At 46.1% G+C, this 13,499-nt stretch overlaps 1 protein-coding gene across 4 annotated transcripts in view; it reads left to right on the plus strand.

The window, feature by feature from the left end:
• Nucleotides 1–13,499, plus strand: part of MTOR (mechanistic target of rapamycin kinase) — a 117,704-nt gene that overhangs the window by 63,593 nt on the left and 40,612 nt on the right. For all 4 annotated transcript variants that reach the window (XM_060141441.1, XM_060141440.1, XM_060141444.1 and 1 more), the window contains one exon: nt 12,636–12,711. In XM_060141441.1, the coding sequence (XP_059997424.1) occupies nt 12,636–12,711 (76 nt within the window). The remainder of the gene's footprint in view (nt 1–12,635; nt 12,712–13,499) is intronic.

A 13,499-nucleotide genomic window follows, 5' to 3' on the forward strand; every position in this document is an offset into this window, starting at 1 on the left:
AAGTGTTGACGAAGATGTGGAGCAACTGGGATTTCCATACCCTTCTGGTCGAAATGTAACGTGGCAGTTTGTCAGTATCTTCTGAGACTGGAACATGCTCCTGTAAGCGAGCAATTCTACTGCGAGATTTGTTCCCACCAGAAATGTGAGCACCCACGCGCCAAAGGCATATAGGAATGTTTGTCCGGACTTCGCTGGTGGTCCAGTGCTTAAGACTCCGCCCTTCCAATGTAGGGGGCGTGGGTTCGATCCCTGGTTAGGGAACTAAGATCCCGCATGCCACATGGTGCGGCCAAAAAAACAAGGAATGTAGTAATGTGACTTACCATAGCCCCAAACTGAGAACAGCGTAAACCCCCATCGACAGTAAGACAGATGAATTGTGGTGTGTTCATACAGTGACACGCTATTCAGCAGTAAAAGACAGAACTACTGCGGCATGCAATGACATGGATGTGTCTCGTAAACATAATGTTGAATGTTTATATAGAGTTCAAAACCTGGTGAAACTAACCAATTGTATCAGAAGTGAGATAGTTGTTACCTCTTATGAGTTGTTACCTCTGGGGATGAGAAGGGAAGCTGTGATTGGGAGAAGGCTTGGGTGCTTCTGGGATGCTGGCAGTGTGTTGTGTTCTGTTTTTTGGTCTGGGTGGTAGTTATAAGGGTATCTTCACTTTGTGATAATTTATCAAGCTGTACAATTAGGTGTATACTTTCCTGTGTATATATGTTGTACTTCAGCCAGGAAGCTTATTTAAAAATAGATAATGCACATAAAACACTTTGTTTTTTTTTTAATTTTATTGAAGTATAGTTGATTTACAACGTTGTGTTAATTTCTGCTGTACAGCAAAGTGACTCAGTTATACACATATATATATTCTTTTTCACATTCTTTTCCATTATGGTTTATCACAGGATATTGAATATAGTTCCCTGTGCTATACAGTAGGACGTTGTTGTTTATCCATCCTGTAAAGAATAATTTGCATCTGCTAATCCCAATCTCCCAGTCTTTCCCTCTCCCCACCACACCCCCCCACCTTAGCAACCACAGATCTATTCTCTATGTCTGTGAGTCTGTTTCTGTTTGGTAGATATGTTCATTTGTGTCGTGTTTTAGATTCCACATATGGGCAATATCATATGGTATTTGTATTTCTCTTTCTTACTTCCATTAGTATGATAGTCTCTAGGTCCATCCATGTTGCTGCAAATGGCATTATTTCATTCCTTTTTATGGTTGAGTAATATTCCATTGTGTATATGTATACCACATCTTCTTTATTCATTCATCTCTCAGTGGACATTTAGGTTGTTTCCATGTCTTGGCTGTTGTAAATAGTGCTACTGTGAACATAGGGGTGCATGTATCTTTTCAAATTATAGTTTCGTCTGGATATATGCCCAGGAGTGGGATTGCTAGATCAAATGCCAACTCTATTTTTAGTCTTTTGAGGAACCTCCATACTGTTTTCCATAGTGCCTGCATCAGTTTACATTCCCATCAACAGTGTAGGAGGGTTCCCTTTTCTCCACACCCTCTCCAGCATTTATTATTTGTAGACTTTTTTTTTTGAACACTAGTCCTTTGTTTGTTTGTTTTTAGTATTTTTTAAAATTAATTAATTAAGTTATTTTTGGTTGCATTGGGTCTTCGTTGCTGTGTGCAGGCTTTCCTTAGTTGCGTCCAGCAGGGGCTACTCTTTGTTGCTGTGCGTGGGCTTCTCATTGCAGTGGCTTCTCTTGTTGCGGAGCATGGGCTCTAGGTGCATGGGCTTCAGTAGTTGTGGCATGCAGGCTCAGTAGTTATGGCTCACGGACTCTAGAGCACAGGCTCAGTACTTGTGGCGCACAGGCTTAGTTGCTCCGTGGCATGTGGGATCTTCCCAGACCAGGGATCGAAACTGTGTCCCCTGCCTTGGCAGGCGGATTCTTAACCACTGTGCCACCGGGGAAGTCCCTTACTTGTAGACGTTTTAATGATGGTCATTCTGACCAGTGTGAGGTGGTACCTCACTGTAGTTTTGATTTGCATTTCTCTAATAATTAGCAACGATGAGCATCTTTTCATGTGCCTATTGGCCATCTGTATGTCTTCTTTGGTGAAATGTCTATTTAGGTCTTCTGCCCGTTTTTCAATTGGGTTGTTTGTTTTTTTGTTATTGAGTTGTATGAGCTGTAAGACACTTTGAATTGTGTCTGACACATAGTCCATATCTAGCAAATACTAAGTAGTATTGATATTTAGGTAATCGATTATCATTTCATCAGAAAAACCTCCCTGTCCACCTGAATCTAAAATAAGTCCCCTGTGCCATTCTCCATCTCTGTGCTGTTTTCTTCATGGTGTTTACCTCCACAGCACTTATTTCCATTTGTGTTTTGTATATCTACTTCACTGACCTATAAGCTCTGTGAAAGCAAAGACCATACCTGTCTTATCTACCATAGTAGCTCTAGCAACCAGCACTTAGCACAAAGCCTGAGACAAAAGAGATACTGTATTGGAACTTATCAAATGAAAGAATGAATTCCCAGCAGAAGGTTCTTTTCTCCTAAATAAACATCTGACATGGAGACTTAGAGTCTCTCTCCATGGTCATTGCCAGTATTTTATCATGGTGAGTCCTTCATTGCAGGGGATTGCCTTCTCTCCTGCTTTAACATTTTCTTCCATAGATTTTAGTTATAGAATCAAAGAGAGTGAGAACTGGAAGAGTTGAGATCATTTGGTTCAGCCTTCTTTTTTTTAACCAGTAACTTGAGGTAGCAGCCTGATTGTATGATCACTTTGTATCCCTGGAAACCATCGATTTGCATCTCACCCCTGTTTCTTTACATATGAAGACGAGTGAGAGGGCCACAGAGCATTGTGGTAGGGTTTTGTACCCCCCAGCCCCCCACCCCCGCCGTTGATTCTGGAGGCCTGTATGAATGGCATATCTGATAACTTGACCCTGCACTGACCTGTCGGTTAATCCTTATCACGGCCTGAGGGGCCACATGCAGCAGCTCATGTTGAAGACAGAACACAGAAAGTAACATGTCATGTCTCTGGGCAGCTGTATTCCCCGTAATTAATCCAGGAATCCAACAAATCTTGTCTGTCTCCAAAGGGAAATCAAACACCCATTACATTGCAATTGCAAAAAATCACTCTTAGCCAAAGACGGATTCCTGCCGGGGTGCAGGACAAGATTTCAAGTCTATGTGCAGTCGCCCTGGGACTGAGGAGCTTCCCTTCAGCCTGGGTCTTAGCCTCCCTGACTTAGGCAGCACTGATGGGAAATGGCCTGTAACTCTTTGAGAATGTTAAAGAAATTGAACCAGTTTGTGCCTGAGCAACCAATTAACAGTGAGGGTGACTGGGCTTTACAGCCTACAGGCAAGGGGCTAGATGGACGAACAAACCCACTCTGTGTCTTAATTCTAAACACATGTTCCCAAGGTGTCTCTGTTGCGTTGCTTGGAAGTATGAGCCCAGCTTTTACAGTTGTTTCCAGGCTTCCAGAAAAGGTACACAGTCTTGTTCTTTTCCCACACCTCTGCTGGAAGAGAAAACGCTCTGTCCAGAGGGGAAGGATTTGCTCAAAGGTTCGCACTTCTCAGTAAAAACACATTCCAAACGTCTGGACTCATGCTGCCTTCAAAAGTGCCAGTGTGCCTCGAGGAATCCATACCCCTGTAGAAAGCTCCAAGCGGCAAAGAGTGTGCAGATGGAGGAAGCCCCTTTGTAGCCCGAGCACAAGCACAGATTATATCTTTCTTTTTAGCCCCATCTTTTTCTTTAATGCCCTTTTACATCCAGCCATTACCCAAGAGGCCAAGTCCCTCACCAGTCATCAGTAGAGCTTAAATTTATTTCTGGCTGCTCTAAAGACTTCTTACAGGTCCACTTTACAACAGCTTGCCTCTATAGGGCATCTTACAAACTCCAAGGAAAGCTGCTTTTCAGTGCAGAAAGCTGACCATGAGTGAGGAGTTGTACAAAGGGAGGAGTCCTGGGGTTTCTCCTAAAGCTGACCAAAAGGACAGAGGGTCTTTCCTTGTAACCCAAGACCATTCTAAAGGGTGCCGCTTGCTGTCGGTCAGTAGTTAACCTCTGCTCCTCCACTGCGTCTAGCTCATCCTCAGGAATGGCTGGAGATTTAGTGCGACCACTCTTACGGTGAGTTAGCAAAGCTGTTTCTGATTTTCATGTACCACTGCGAGGGGGAACAAACTGCTGGCAATTAAACTGGGTCACAGCACTCTGAAACCTTGAATTATAAGCTGTATCATGGTCTCAGAGCTGTTAAAGTGCACCTCTTAGAATTGATGAAATACGCTAGGTGCCCCATGGCCACCTCTGACACAGTCTGTCCCAGTGACAATGAAATGGATCAGTGGTAACACCATTGATCTCTCCAGATTCTTTTGGACATCTCATTGGCTGTGAATCTTGGTGATTCAATTACAGTATGTTATGTTCCTCGTCTGTCAGCTTTTCCTTACTAAAAAGGTAGGCATATTTTTTCCTTCTCCTGATCCCAGAATGGGCATCAGTATTACTACAATGTGGCCTAACTCCGTACTGGAGTACAAGGCCAGCGCACATCTGCTCACACGATTAGAAGTGTGGAGAGTTAAAAGCTGCCGAGTCACTGGATGCCAGGTCATTTCATTTTTGTTTCCCAACTTCATCCACATAATAGGCTGAGTCAGAGCTCTTGGACATGCAGAAGCCAAGAAATCAGGATTTTACCCAAAATATCAACTCTATTTTGAGTCGAGGTAGTTGAAAATAAGCTTTGGGCTTCAGTCTGTCAGCCCTCCCCGCTTTGTTGTTTCCTGACAGCTTCTTCTTCCTGATCGTCTCTCTCAGAGCTCTTCATTTCACTCTGGATATGAAGAAGCAGAAAGGAGGAGAAAAACCTCCAGGCATCACCAGAAAAGGAGCAGTGCTCACTGTTGTAGAATAAAGAGATAATGGCCAATTTGTCAAGAAGTGTTGACAAGAAAGATAAAGTTGGCAGTAATTAACTGGCTGACATGCTGGGAGTGATGCGCCTGCCAGTGGCTCCCTAAATCAGCCAGAGCCTTGGAAATGTGACAGCCATTCATCATTTTTACAGCACGCCTCTGACAGGCCCCTGGGTTGGAAACCCGGCCAGCACAAATCGTGTGCTTTGACACTCCAGGTCTCCGCGACCTCTCAGTGCCTTACTCTGGTTGTGCTGGGGAGCCCGGGCCCCGCATTCAGCCAGGAGGGGCGTGGAGGTGATGGGTGAAATGGGACCACTTGCCCCGCTTGTTGCCGAGCACTGTGCTCATCCTCAGGGAGGACGCTCTGATTCCCAGGACTGACCCTGCAGGCGTCTACAGGACAGACCACCTGTGAGCAGAGAGTGGGAGCTCCTGCCGCACTCCTGGCGCCCTGGCGGCTTAACTAGTGCTGCTCTCACCCAGCCACGAGGGTGCGCCCACGAGACGGGTTTGTACGTGCCATCCAGCAGCAGGGTGACATTCTTATGCAGCTGTTAAAAATAATTATGAAGGGGCTTCCCTGGTGGCGCAGTGGTTGAGAGTCCACCTGCCGATGCAGGGGACACGGGTTCGTGCCCCTGTCCAGGAAGATCCCACATGCCGCGGAGTGGCTGGGCCTGTGAGCCATGGCCGCTGAGCCTGTGCGTCCGGAGCCTGTGCTCCGCAATGGGAGAGGCCACAACAGTGAGAGGCCTGCGTACCGCAAAAGAAAAATAAATAAATAAAAAATTATGAAGACTCCGGATAAAGTAGGAAGTGCCTGTGATATGTGAAAGAGCAGAATCCAAAGCTGTATGATCACTCTAGCTAGCACTGTGTATAAAATATGTATTTATACAGAATATGCATGGGCAAAAGTAACATTCTAATATCGTCGTGAACTTCCCTCCCCCCACTTTTTCTTAATTAAAAAAAAAAAGATATACTTCCTCCTACCAGTCTCGAAAAGATAGTTTTTGTCTCTCCTTTCCGTAATCTACACAGTTGTTAGCATTCTATCTTTTTTATTCTTAAGGCCCACTTTCTCACATACAGATCTGGCAAGTCTTCTAGATATTATGACAGACGTGTCATTTACACTGTGAGCAGACAAAGGAAAGGGTGAAGACAAAGTGAGAGCTCATTATCCTTAAGCCGCTGTGGCCTGAGATGTCAGGAACCCATGTGGTTGTCCAAGGCAGTCCACCCACCTCTCTTGCACCGGATTTTTTTTGTCTTCGTGCCTTAGGTCCCTGAGGGTGCCAAGGACACCAAATGTCCCAGCTTTGAAACCGTGTAATGAGGCCAGCCTCCTTTTCTTAATATGTAGAAAAGGAGTAAATTTACTCTTCCTAAGTTTCTGAAGCAAGAAAGGAAAGTTTGTCCTGCCAGACCCTGGGGTGCTATCTTCATGCCCTGACTGTGGCTTTAAGGGGGGGACCCTAAGGCCTGCCAGCCCCCTTCGCTCTCCCTACCCCTTCGCTCTCCCTACCCACCTGCATTTGAATTACCCCTCACCACCTTTCTCCGCTGTACATTTCGGATGTTCTCACGTTGCCTTCTGTCTTCACTGCTGTCCTGCTTGAAAAGAGACTGTCACACCCTTGAGCTCCCCAGAGTCCCAGGGGAACTGCCTGATGAAAAGACATCAGGGCCCCACCAATCCTGGATCTTCCTGGCTCTGTACAGGAATCAAGATGTTTTGTTTTTAATCATCCGTTGGACACAGAGCTAAGTCTTGGTGCTGGAAGAAGTAACAGGGATGGACAGAAGCAGCTACCGCTCTATAAGAGAAATAAGAAAGACTGCTTGGGGGACTTCTCTGGTGGCACAGTGATTAAGAGTCCGCCTGCCAATGCAGGAGACACGGGTTCGAGCCCTGATCCGGGAAGATCCCGCATGCCGCAGAACAACTAAGCCCGTGCGCCACAACTACTGAGCCTGCACTCTAGAGCCTGCGAGCCACAACTGCTGAGCCCACGTGCCACAACTACTGAAGCCCGCGTGCCTAGAGCTCAGTAACAGAAGAAGCCACTGCAATGTGAAGCCCACGCACCGCAACAAAGAGTGGCCCCTGCTCACCACAACTATAGAAAGCCCGCGTGCAGCAATGAAGACCCAACGCAGCCAAAAATAAATAAATAGATAAATTTTTTTAAAGTGCATTAATTAGGGCTTCCCTGGTGGCTCAGTGGTTGAGAGTCTGCCTGCCGATGCAGGGGACACGGGTTCGTGCCCCGGTCTGGGACGATCCCACATGGCGCGGAGCGGCTAGGCCCGTGAGCCATGGCCACTGAGCCTGCGCATCCGGAGCCTGTGCTCCGCAACGGGAGAGGCCACGACAGTGAGAGGCCCGTGTACCGCAAAAAAAAAAAAAAAAAGTGCATTAATTAAAAAAGATAAAGCAACAGAAAAGATTCATTAAAAAAAAAAGACTGCTTGATATACTGCTTGATACAAAGCAGGGTCCGTCTGGGCCTCAACTTGGCTCTTCAGGAGCTCCTCAGCCAGACCCGCCCAGGTCCGCTCTCAGCTGTGTTGCATGTGTCACCAGCCCAGCACCAAGGGTATTCAGAGTATTTTTACTTGACAGAGAACCAAATAAAATGTAGACTACAGTCTGCACTAGAAATAGGAGAGAGAAGGCCCAGAGCCATTTGGGAAGCAAGTGCATGACATTCTCGTAAATTCCTGATGCGAGCACTAGGAACGCCTGAGTAGTCCCCCAGGTGTGACTGCAGATGCTCCTCGTGTGACCGGCTTTCCAGTGGGCTCCAGCTCGTGTTGAGTTATCCTGCATCACTTTGCTCTTAGTAGCCGAAGGTCCTCAAGGCACCAAGGCTAAAAGATGAGGTCGATAACCAAGTGAGCTGTACCATGAGGAATTACCAGGCCAGATGACATTGATTTGACACCAGTCCAGAAGCCCATGGAGCAATGACTTAGGAAACAACACAGTTCCTCAGGTTTCCCTTCAGGTGGTAGGAGTGACATTTGGATGCCGAGCCAGAGACCCTCCTGTTGGTTTGCTAGTGGGTCAGCATTAGTTAGGATGTGGAGCAGTTAATGACCCGCTGTTTCTTCAGTCTTATCCTCAGTGAGACTGGTCCCCACTTGCCTGTGAAAAGCACCGAGGAAAAGATTGAAGAGGCGAGTCACGGAGAAGTAAACAGTCCCCACTCCCAGCACTAGCTTCTCAGCCATCGCTCTCGGACAAGGAACGCACCAAGGCAATGAGAAGCTCCTTCACGTCTGAGTCCCTTACTCAGCTTACACACTTTCCCTACGTCTGGAAAGAGAGTTTCGGATAGTGGAGAAAAGATGCCTGGTGTAATCTGTTTGGTGTAGGAGGCATTGAGGCCATATCTTATTCTTATTTGTTAATTCGACTCAATTCTAAAAAGTGTTTCCCTCAATTGCCAAGAATTTTCCAGTTTCAAGCTCTTCAACTCAGCTTCCTTTAATAAAAATTAAATCTTGGAGTGAGGGAGGGGAGGTGGGGAATGAATGAGTGAATATGTCTGAATAATTGCCTTTTCCCCTCTTGATATCCTAATTCATTGTGTTTCCCTGTCTGTCTCTCTTCATTGTATTTCTAACACCAGGTTTATTTGTGGGCTCTGCGTTTTATTCTGTGGGTAGGCAGCTTCTGTTTGCTCTGTCGACTCGCAACTATACAAGAGCTCAACTGGATGTTCTCACTGCGCAGTGAAGTAGGATACAAATCTACCCCGACACCCATGCCAAGACAGCACTGGGACGGGATCCACTAGCCTAGAAATTCTTGCGCCGCAGCCATCTTTTCCTTCTGGCCTTGGTGAGCGTGGAGAGGAGACAGGCTATCTGGTTGACCTGTCATCCTGTGCACTGTTGTCGTGGGCACGTTGCTGCCTAAGCCTCCATCTCTACACTTGTTTGTTAGCATCGGTGAGGCCTGGTTTGTGTTGTTAAGCACTCCTCTGCTGTTGGGCTGAGCTTTGAACAGTTTGCCCTTTGTAAGCCTCCAGCATTAATACGGAAAGACCCCGGGGCACCCAAGGCAGCGATTATTGAACGGGCTGTAGAAAACTCCCAGCTGCCCCATAAAACGAGAGCTCCTCATTAGGGGGCCTTTTGAGCAAAGGTGGTTTCTGCACATGAGCCACACATACAGTCTCTCCCTTCAGTCTCATAAAACCACATCTGAGTTTAAAAAGGGAGTATTTGAACAGACAGTCTTGTGTCACCCAAGCAAGCAGGAGACTGGGGCCTTAGTAGCTGGGAACTTCTGAGTTTCCACAGAGGCTTATTCATCCCCCACTTTGCAGCCTGCGCTCTGTCTGTAAGCCTGGCAGCCTCGAACAAGCTGCCTCGGAAAAGCCCACTGTGGCCGCATGCTGACTGTCCTGCTGGGAGGTGTGGAGGCGTTGCCAGTGGCTTCTGAAAGGAAATAAAAAAATAGGAAACGGGAGCTTAGGGGTCAGAGCAGGGTGTTAGCCATGGTATGGGTGAGGAAGCTAAAGGGAAGGTGCATTACAGCTCCTTTTTCCCGTACAGCAGATTATATACAGAGTTCGCTCATGGAAACGTCCCATGCCATGCTTTCAGTCACTTATTTTACACGTATTTGCTCAGGCCCACTGATGCCGAGAGTGGACAGCTGACACGCTTCTCTCCCACCGCAGAGCTGTACCCTTAGTTATTACTTCAGATCCTTTTAATGGTACAATTTCGAAGGGAAAGGATGACCGGCTGGGCCACGGTTTCCTTATACGTAAAATGGGAGTGTTAATAATGTCTACCTCGTAGGGTTAAGATGACATGTATCAGCAGTAATCAGCATAGTGCCTGGCACCTACAGTGAGCCCTCAGTAAATTTAGATATCTTTTTGTTGTTATTATAATCCATTGCCTCTCGTGATGGAGTGCCAGACGCCGTGGAGGAAGGAGAAAAAGTTAAGGTCCCAAACAAGATGGTAGACTCTCTCGAGCACCAGGAGAACCTCCAGAGCCTCAGCCCCTGCAGTTGCGTTCTCCAGCAGCCTTGTAGGCACACACGGGAGACTCCACGGAAGGAAAGAAGAAAGAAATGCATTTAGGGAGAAAGTTCTATAGGAAAGAAGAATGCAAACAGGGAGGAGGAAAGAATAAACAGGATGAGAACAGCTGGTTAACTTGAAATCTCTCCTCTCTGAACAGTCGAGAGTAGGTGTGTACAATCTCCTTTACTTTGAGGTCCTCAAACCAGAACTTAATTTATCAAAGGGACCCTTTCTCTGTGCTCCCACTCATTTTTCATGGGTTTGTTTTAGTACATTTAGTCAGTTGTCATTTTTTCAGTGACTGTCCTTACTGTTGGGCAAGAGCTTGTCATGCATCTCAAGGTACACCCCCGGTTTTCCTGGCCATTGATCGAGGCCTGGTCAGTGTGGGTCCGCAGTGAGCCCAGCCCCCTCTTTCCTTCCCACGGGGCTGTCTGCATCCTCACCTGCTTCCACACATATACAAGCGGAGAGTTCTGTGCAGGTGACTTATGTGGACTTTCTCTTAAAGGAGTTGGGGCCATGTGATGAGTTTTCTTTTTAAGTTTGCAAAGCTGTGTTGGTCTGTCCTTAGAGGAGGTATATCGAAGCCATAGCAACATTAAGGTAAAATTTGTATTTCTTCTCTGAAGTCTCTAGTCACAACTTCCTGATTTTCATCAGTTTCTTGTAAAATTCTCCTTTTTATGTATAACAAATGGGCGAGTGGGGGGAGGAGTGACTTTTGCTTGCTTTTGTTTTTGTGTTGCTTTATTCCCCAGAGTGAGGCAAGTTTTGGTAATGTTTATAATTTGTTCTTGAAAATTAGAGTATGTTCCAGAGCATAAGATTGGAAGACAGTTATTAGAACTCCTGGATTTTTATGTCTGATTCTTAGAGTTAACTTCTTTTGGTTCAGGCAAGAAACACTTTCCTTATCTTCCTCATCGGAACACTTTATGTTCCTACCAGGGCCATCCCAATAGTCCACATCAGGACTAAAAATAATATATAGACTATATCACTATATATAGTTACATATGATATATTACATATTTGAGTATAATATATAGAATATATACTGGCTTTCTTTTTTCCTGCCTTCTTATGCTTCTAAAATCTTTATTTGGGCTCAAGGAGCTAGATTATCACAAATCTATACCCAGTAATATTAATTATTAATACGCTTTACCCAGCCCTATGTGAGTGAGCAACAAAGCTGAGAACCTGACTTAGAGGCCAACAGGAATGGGAAACTGCTTCACAATGAGCATGCAGTGGAATTAGTCCCTTTGGACTTGGCTTTTCATTCTCAGCTTAGAAAAACTCTCATAGGGCTTCCTAAAGGACCATGATGTTACAGCTTCACTTTGAAATTAAAAATATTTCTGAATCCTGCAGCAGAAAACTTACAGAGAACATTTGGGCTCATTGCTTTGCTTGGGACCCACACAGAAGCACCAAACAGTCCGCCCAGTAGATCCCACACAAGGTTGCCCATCTACTCCTGTAAATAAAGGAGAGGGATGTCTGTGCAGTTACTTTCGCCTCTGGTTGCAGAGCCTGGAGCCTTGAGCTTGGACACTCAGTCTAGACTCCCAGGGTGGTCTGTCACATTTTGCTCCCTGCCTATGAACAGATGTAGTCGTTGTTGTCCTGTGGTTTTCTCAAGCCTGCTCCCTCCCTCTCTTCCTTCCTTCCTTCCATAACTCAAGCTTATGTTTAGTGTTGGGTTAGTTGCTGCTTACCCTCTTACATAGGGCCCTATTGGAACAAGGGTCTGAGCCTTGCAGCTCCCCTACTTTCAGGACCTCTTCATAGCCTCTCTGATGAACCAACTTCAGGCAGCAAGCCTTCCAGCTTTTCTGCCCAGTTGCCCCAATACACTTACAGTTCTCCAGCCCCAACTGGCCATATGCTGCCCACAGAGGACATCAGCAAAGTTGTGTGTTGTTAAGAAAAGCATCTCTCTGCCAGAGAGACCAGGCAAGTGACTTGGGATGCGGTCCCTTCACAGCCTGCTGCAGAGGGAGGGCATGGTCTTTGAAAAGGGACTAGGGAAACATCTGAATTTGAAAGAGATGGGCCCTGTCAGGGGAGCAGTCAAGACTGTTGCTGGGTTCTCTGTCATTGACGTGGATGACCCAGCCTCAGTGCCACTTCTTTGTCACCCACAGAGCCTGATGATTTTTATTCATTTTGGTTATTCTTACCACCAAGGGCAACTGATGAGAAGAAGTAAGAGTTAAAAGTTCAGAGGTACCTCATCTGGTTGTGTTCTACAACAGGAACCGTTCTGGAGCCAGGGTTTCTAGTTAAAAAACAGACATGTGCTGCCTGATGTATGATATCTGAGAGGAAACCAGTCTGCTGCTTGGAGGAAGGGCCCCAGAGCAGGCAAGGCCTCCTGTCCACCAAATGTGGCCCCTTCAAAATTAGGAGTATGAGATCAAGATGAAATCATTCAGGCCGAGCTTTCTGGGTGGTAATAGATAATTGATGCTCTTTCTACATCTGTAAGACATTGTCCCCAGCATGCTGGTGAGCCATCTGCCCACAAATGACCCTGCACCTCCCACCCTCTGACATGCTGAGTGTAACCACCTATTCCTTTTGTTTTCCCAGCATTAATAATAAGCTACAGCAGCCAGAGGCAGCTGCCGGGGTATTAGAATATGCCATGAAACACTTCGGAGAGCTGGTAAGTTGCCTCATTCCTTTTAGAAGAGCAAGAGGTAGCCACCTGGCTAGGGAGGCACTAAGCCACGACCTTAAGAAAGTTACTTTCCTTTTCTGTTTTTTTGCCAATTGTTAAAAATCTGATGCTGACCTACCTATATCTTGAGGTTGAAGGAGACAGTGGCTGTATGGAGTGTATTCAAGCTGAACAGAGATCGTGAGGGCAGAATCTAAAAAACAGTAATAACTTGTATTTATCAGACTCTCAGCATGCGCCTAGCCCTTTGCTATGTGCTCTATGTACTTCATCTAATTCAGTCCTCACAGGAACCCTTTGAATGTGTACTATTGTTATCCCATTTTACAGATGAGGAGACTGTGGTCCCGGCAGGATAACAACCTTACCTGAGCTGACCGTGAATAAGTGGCAGAGCCAGGACTTGAACCCCGGGCAGTCTGGTGTCAGAGCCCAGGTGTTTAACCCTGACCAGAGTTGTCTTTGTGTCCTCTGTGACAGCCAGCATTGCCACTGGCCCATAGTTAAGGCTCAGTACCTACTTCAGAGGAAACCATGGGTAATTCTCCAGAAAAAAATATGCCATAATTTATACCTGATATTGAGGGATTGTTCCATTTCATTATTGCTTATATAGCTTCTTGCCTCCTGCCATCTTTGCCCAACTGATATTAAAAAGATTCTGTTACTCTCTGTAGTCTTGGGAGAGTGCTTTGGTAACTCCAAACCATATATAAGGCATCGACTTAATCAACTTAACATTGACTTCCTGGAAGGTCAGGAAGTTCTGGGTC

The sequence above is a fragment of the Lagenorhynchus albirostris genome, chromosome 2, assembly GCF_949774975.1.
Source record: "Lagenorhynchus albirostris chromosome 2, mLagAlb1.1, whole genome shotgun sequence".
Classification (NCBI taxonomy): domain Eukaryota; kingdom Metazoa; phylum Chordata; class Mammalia; order Artiodactyla; family Delphinidae; genus Lagenorhynchus; species Lagenorhynchus albirostris.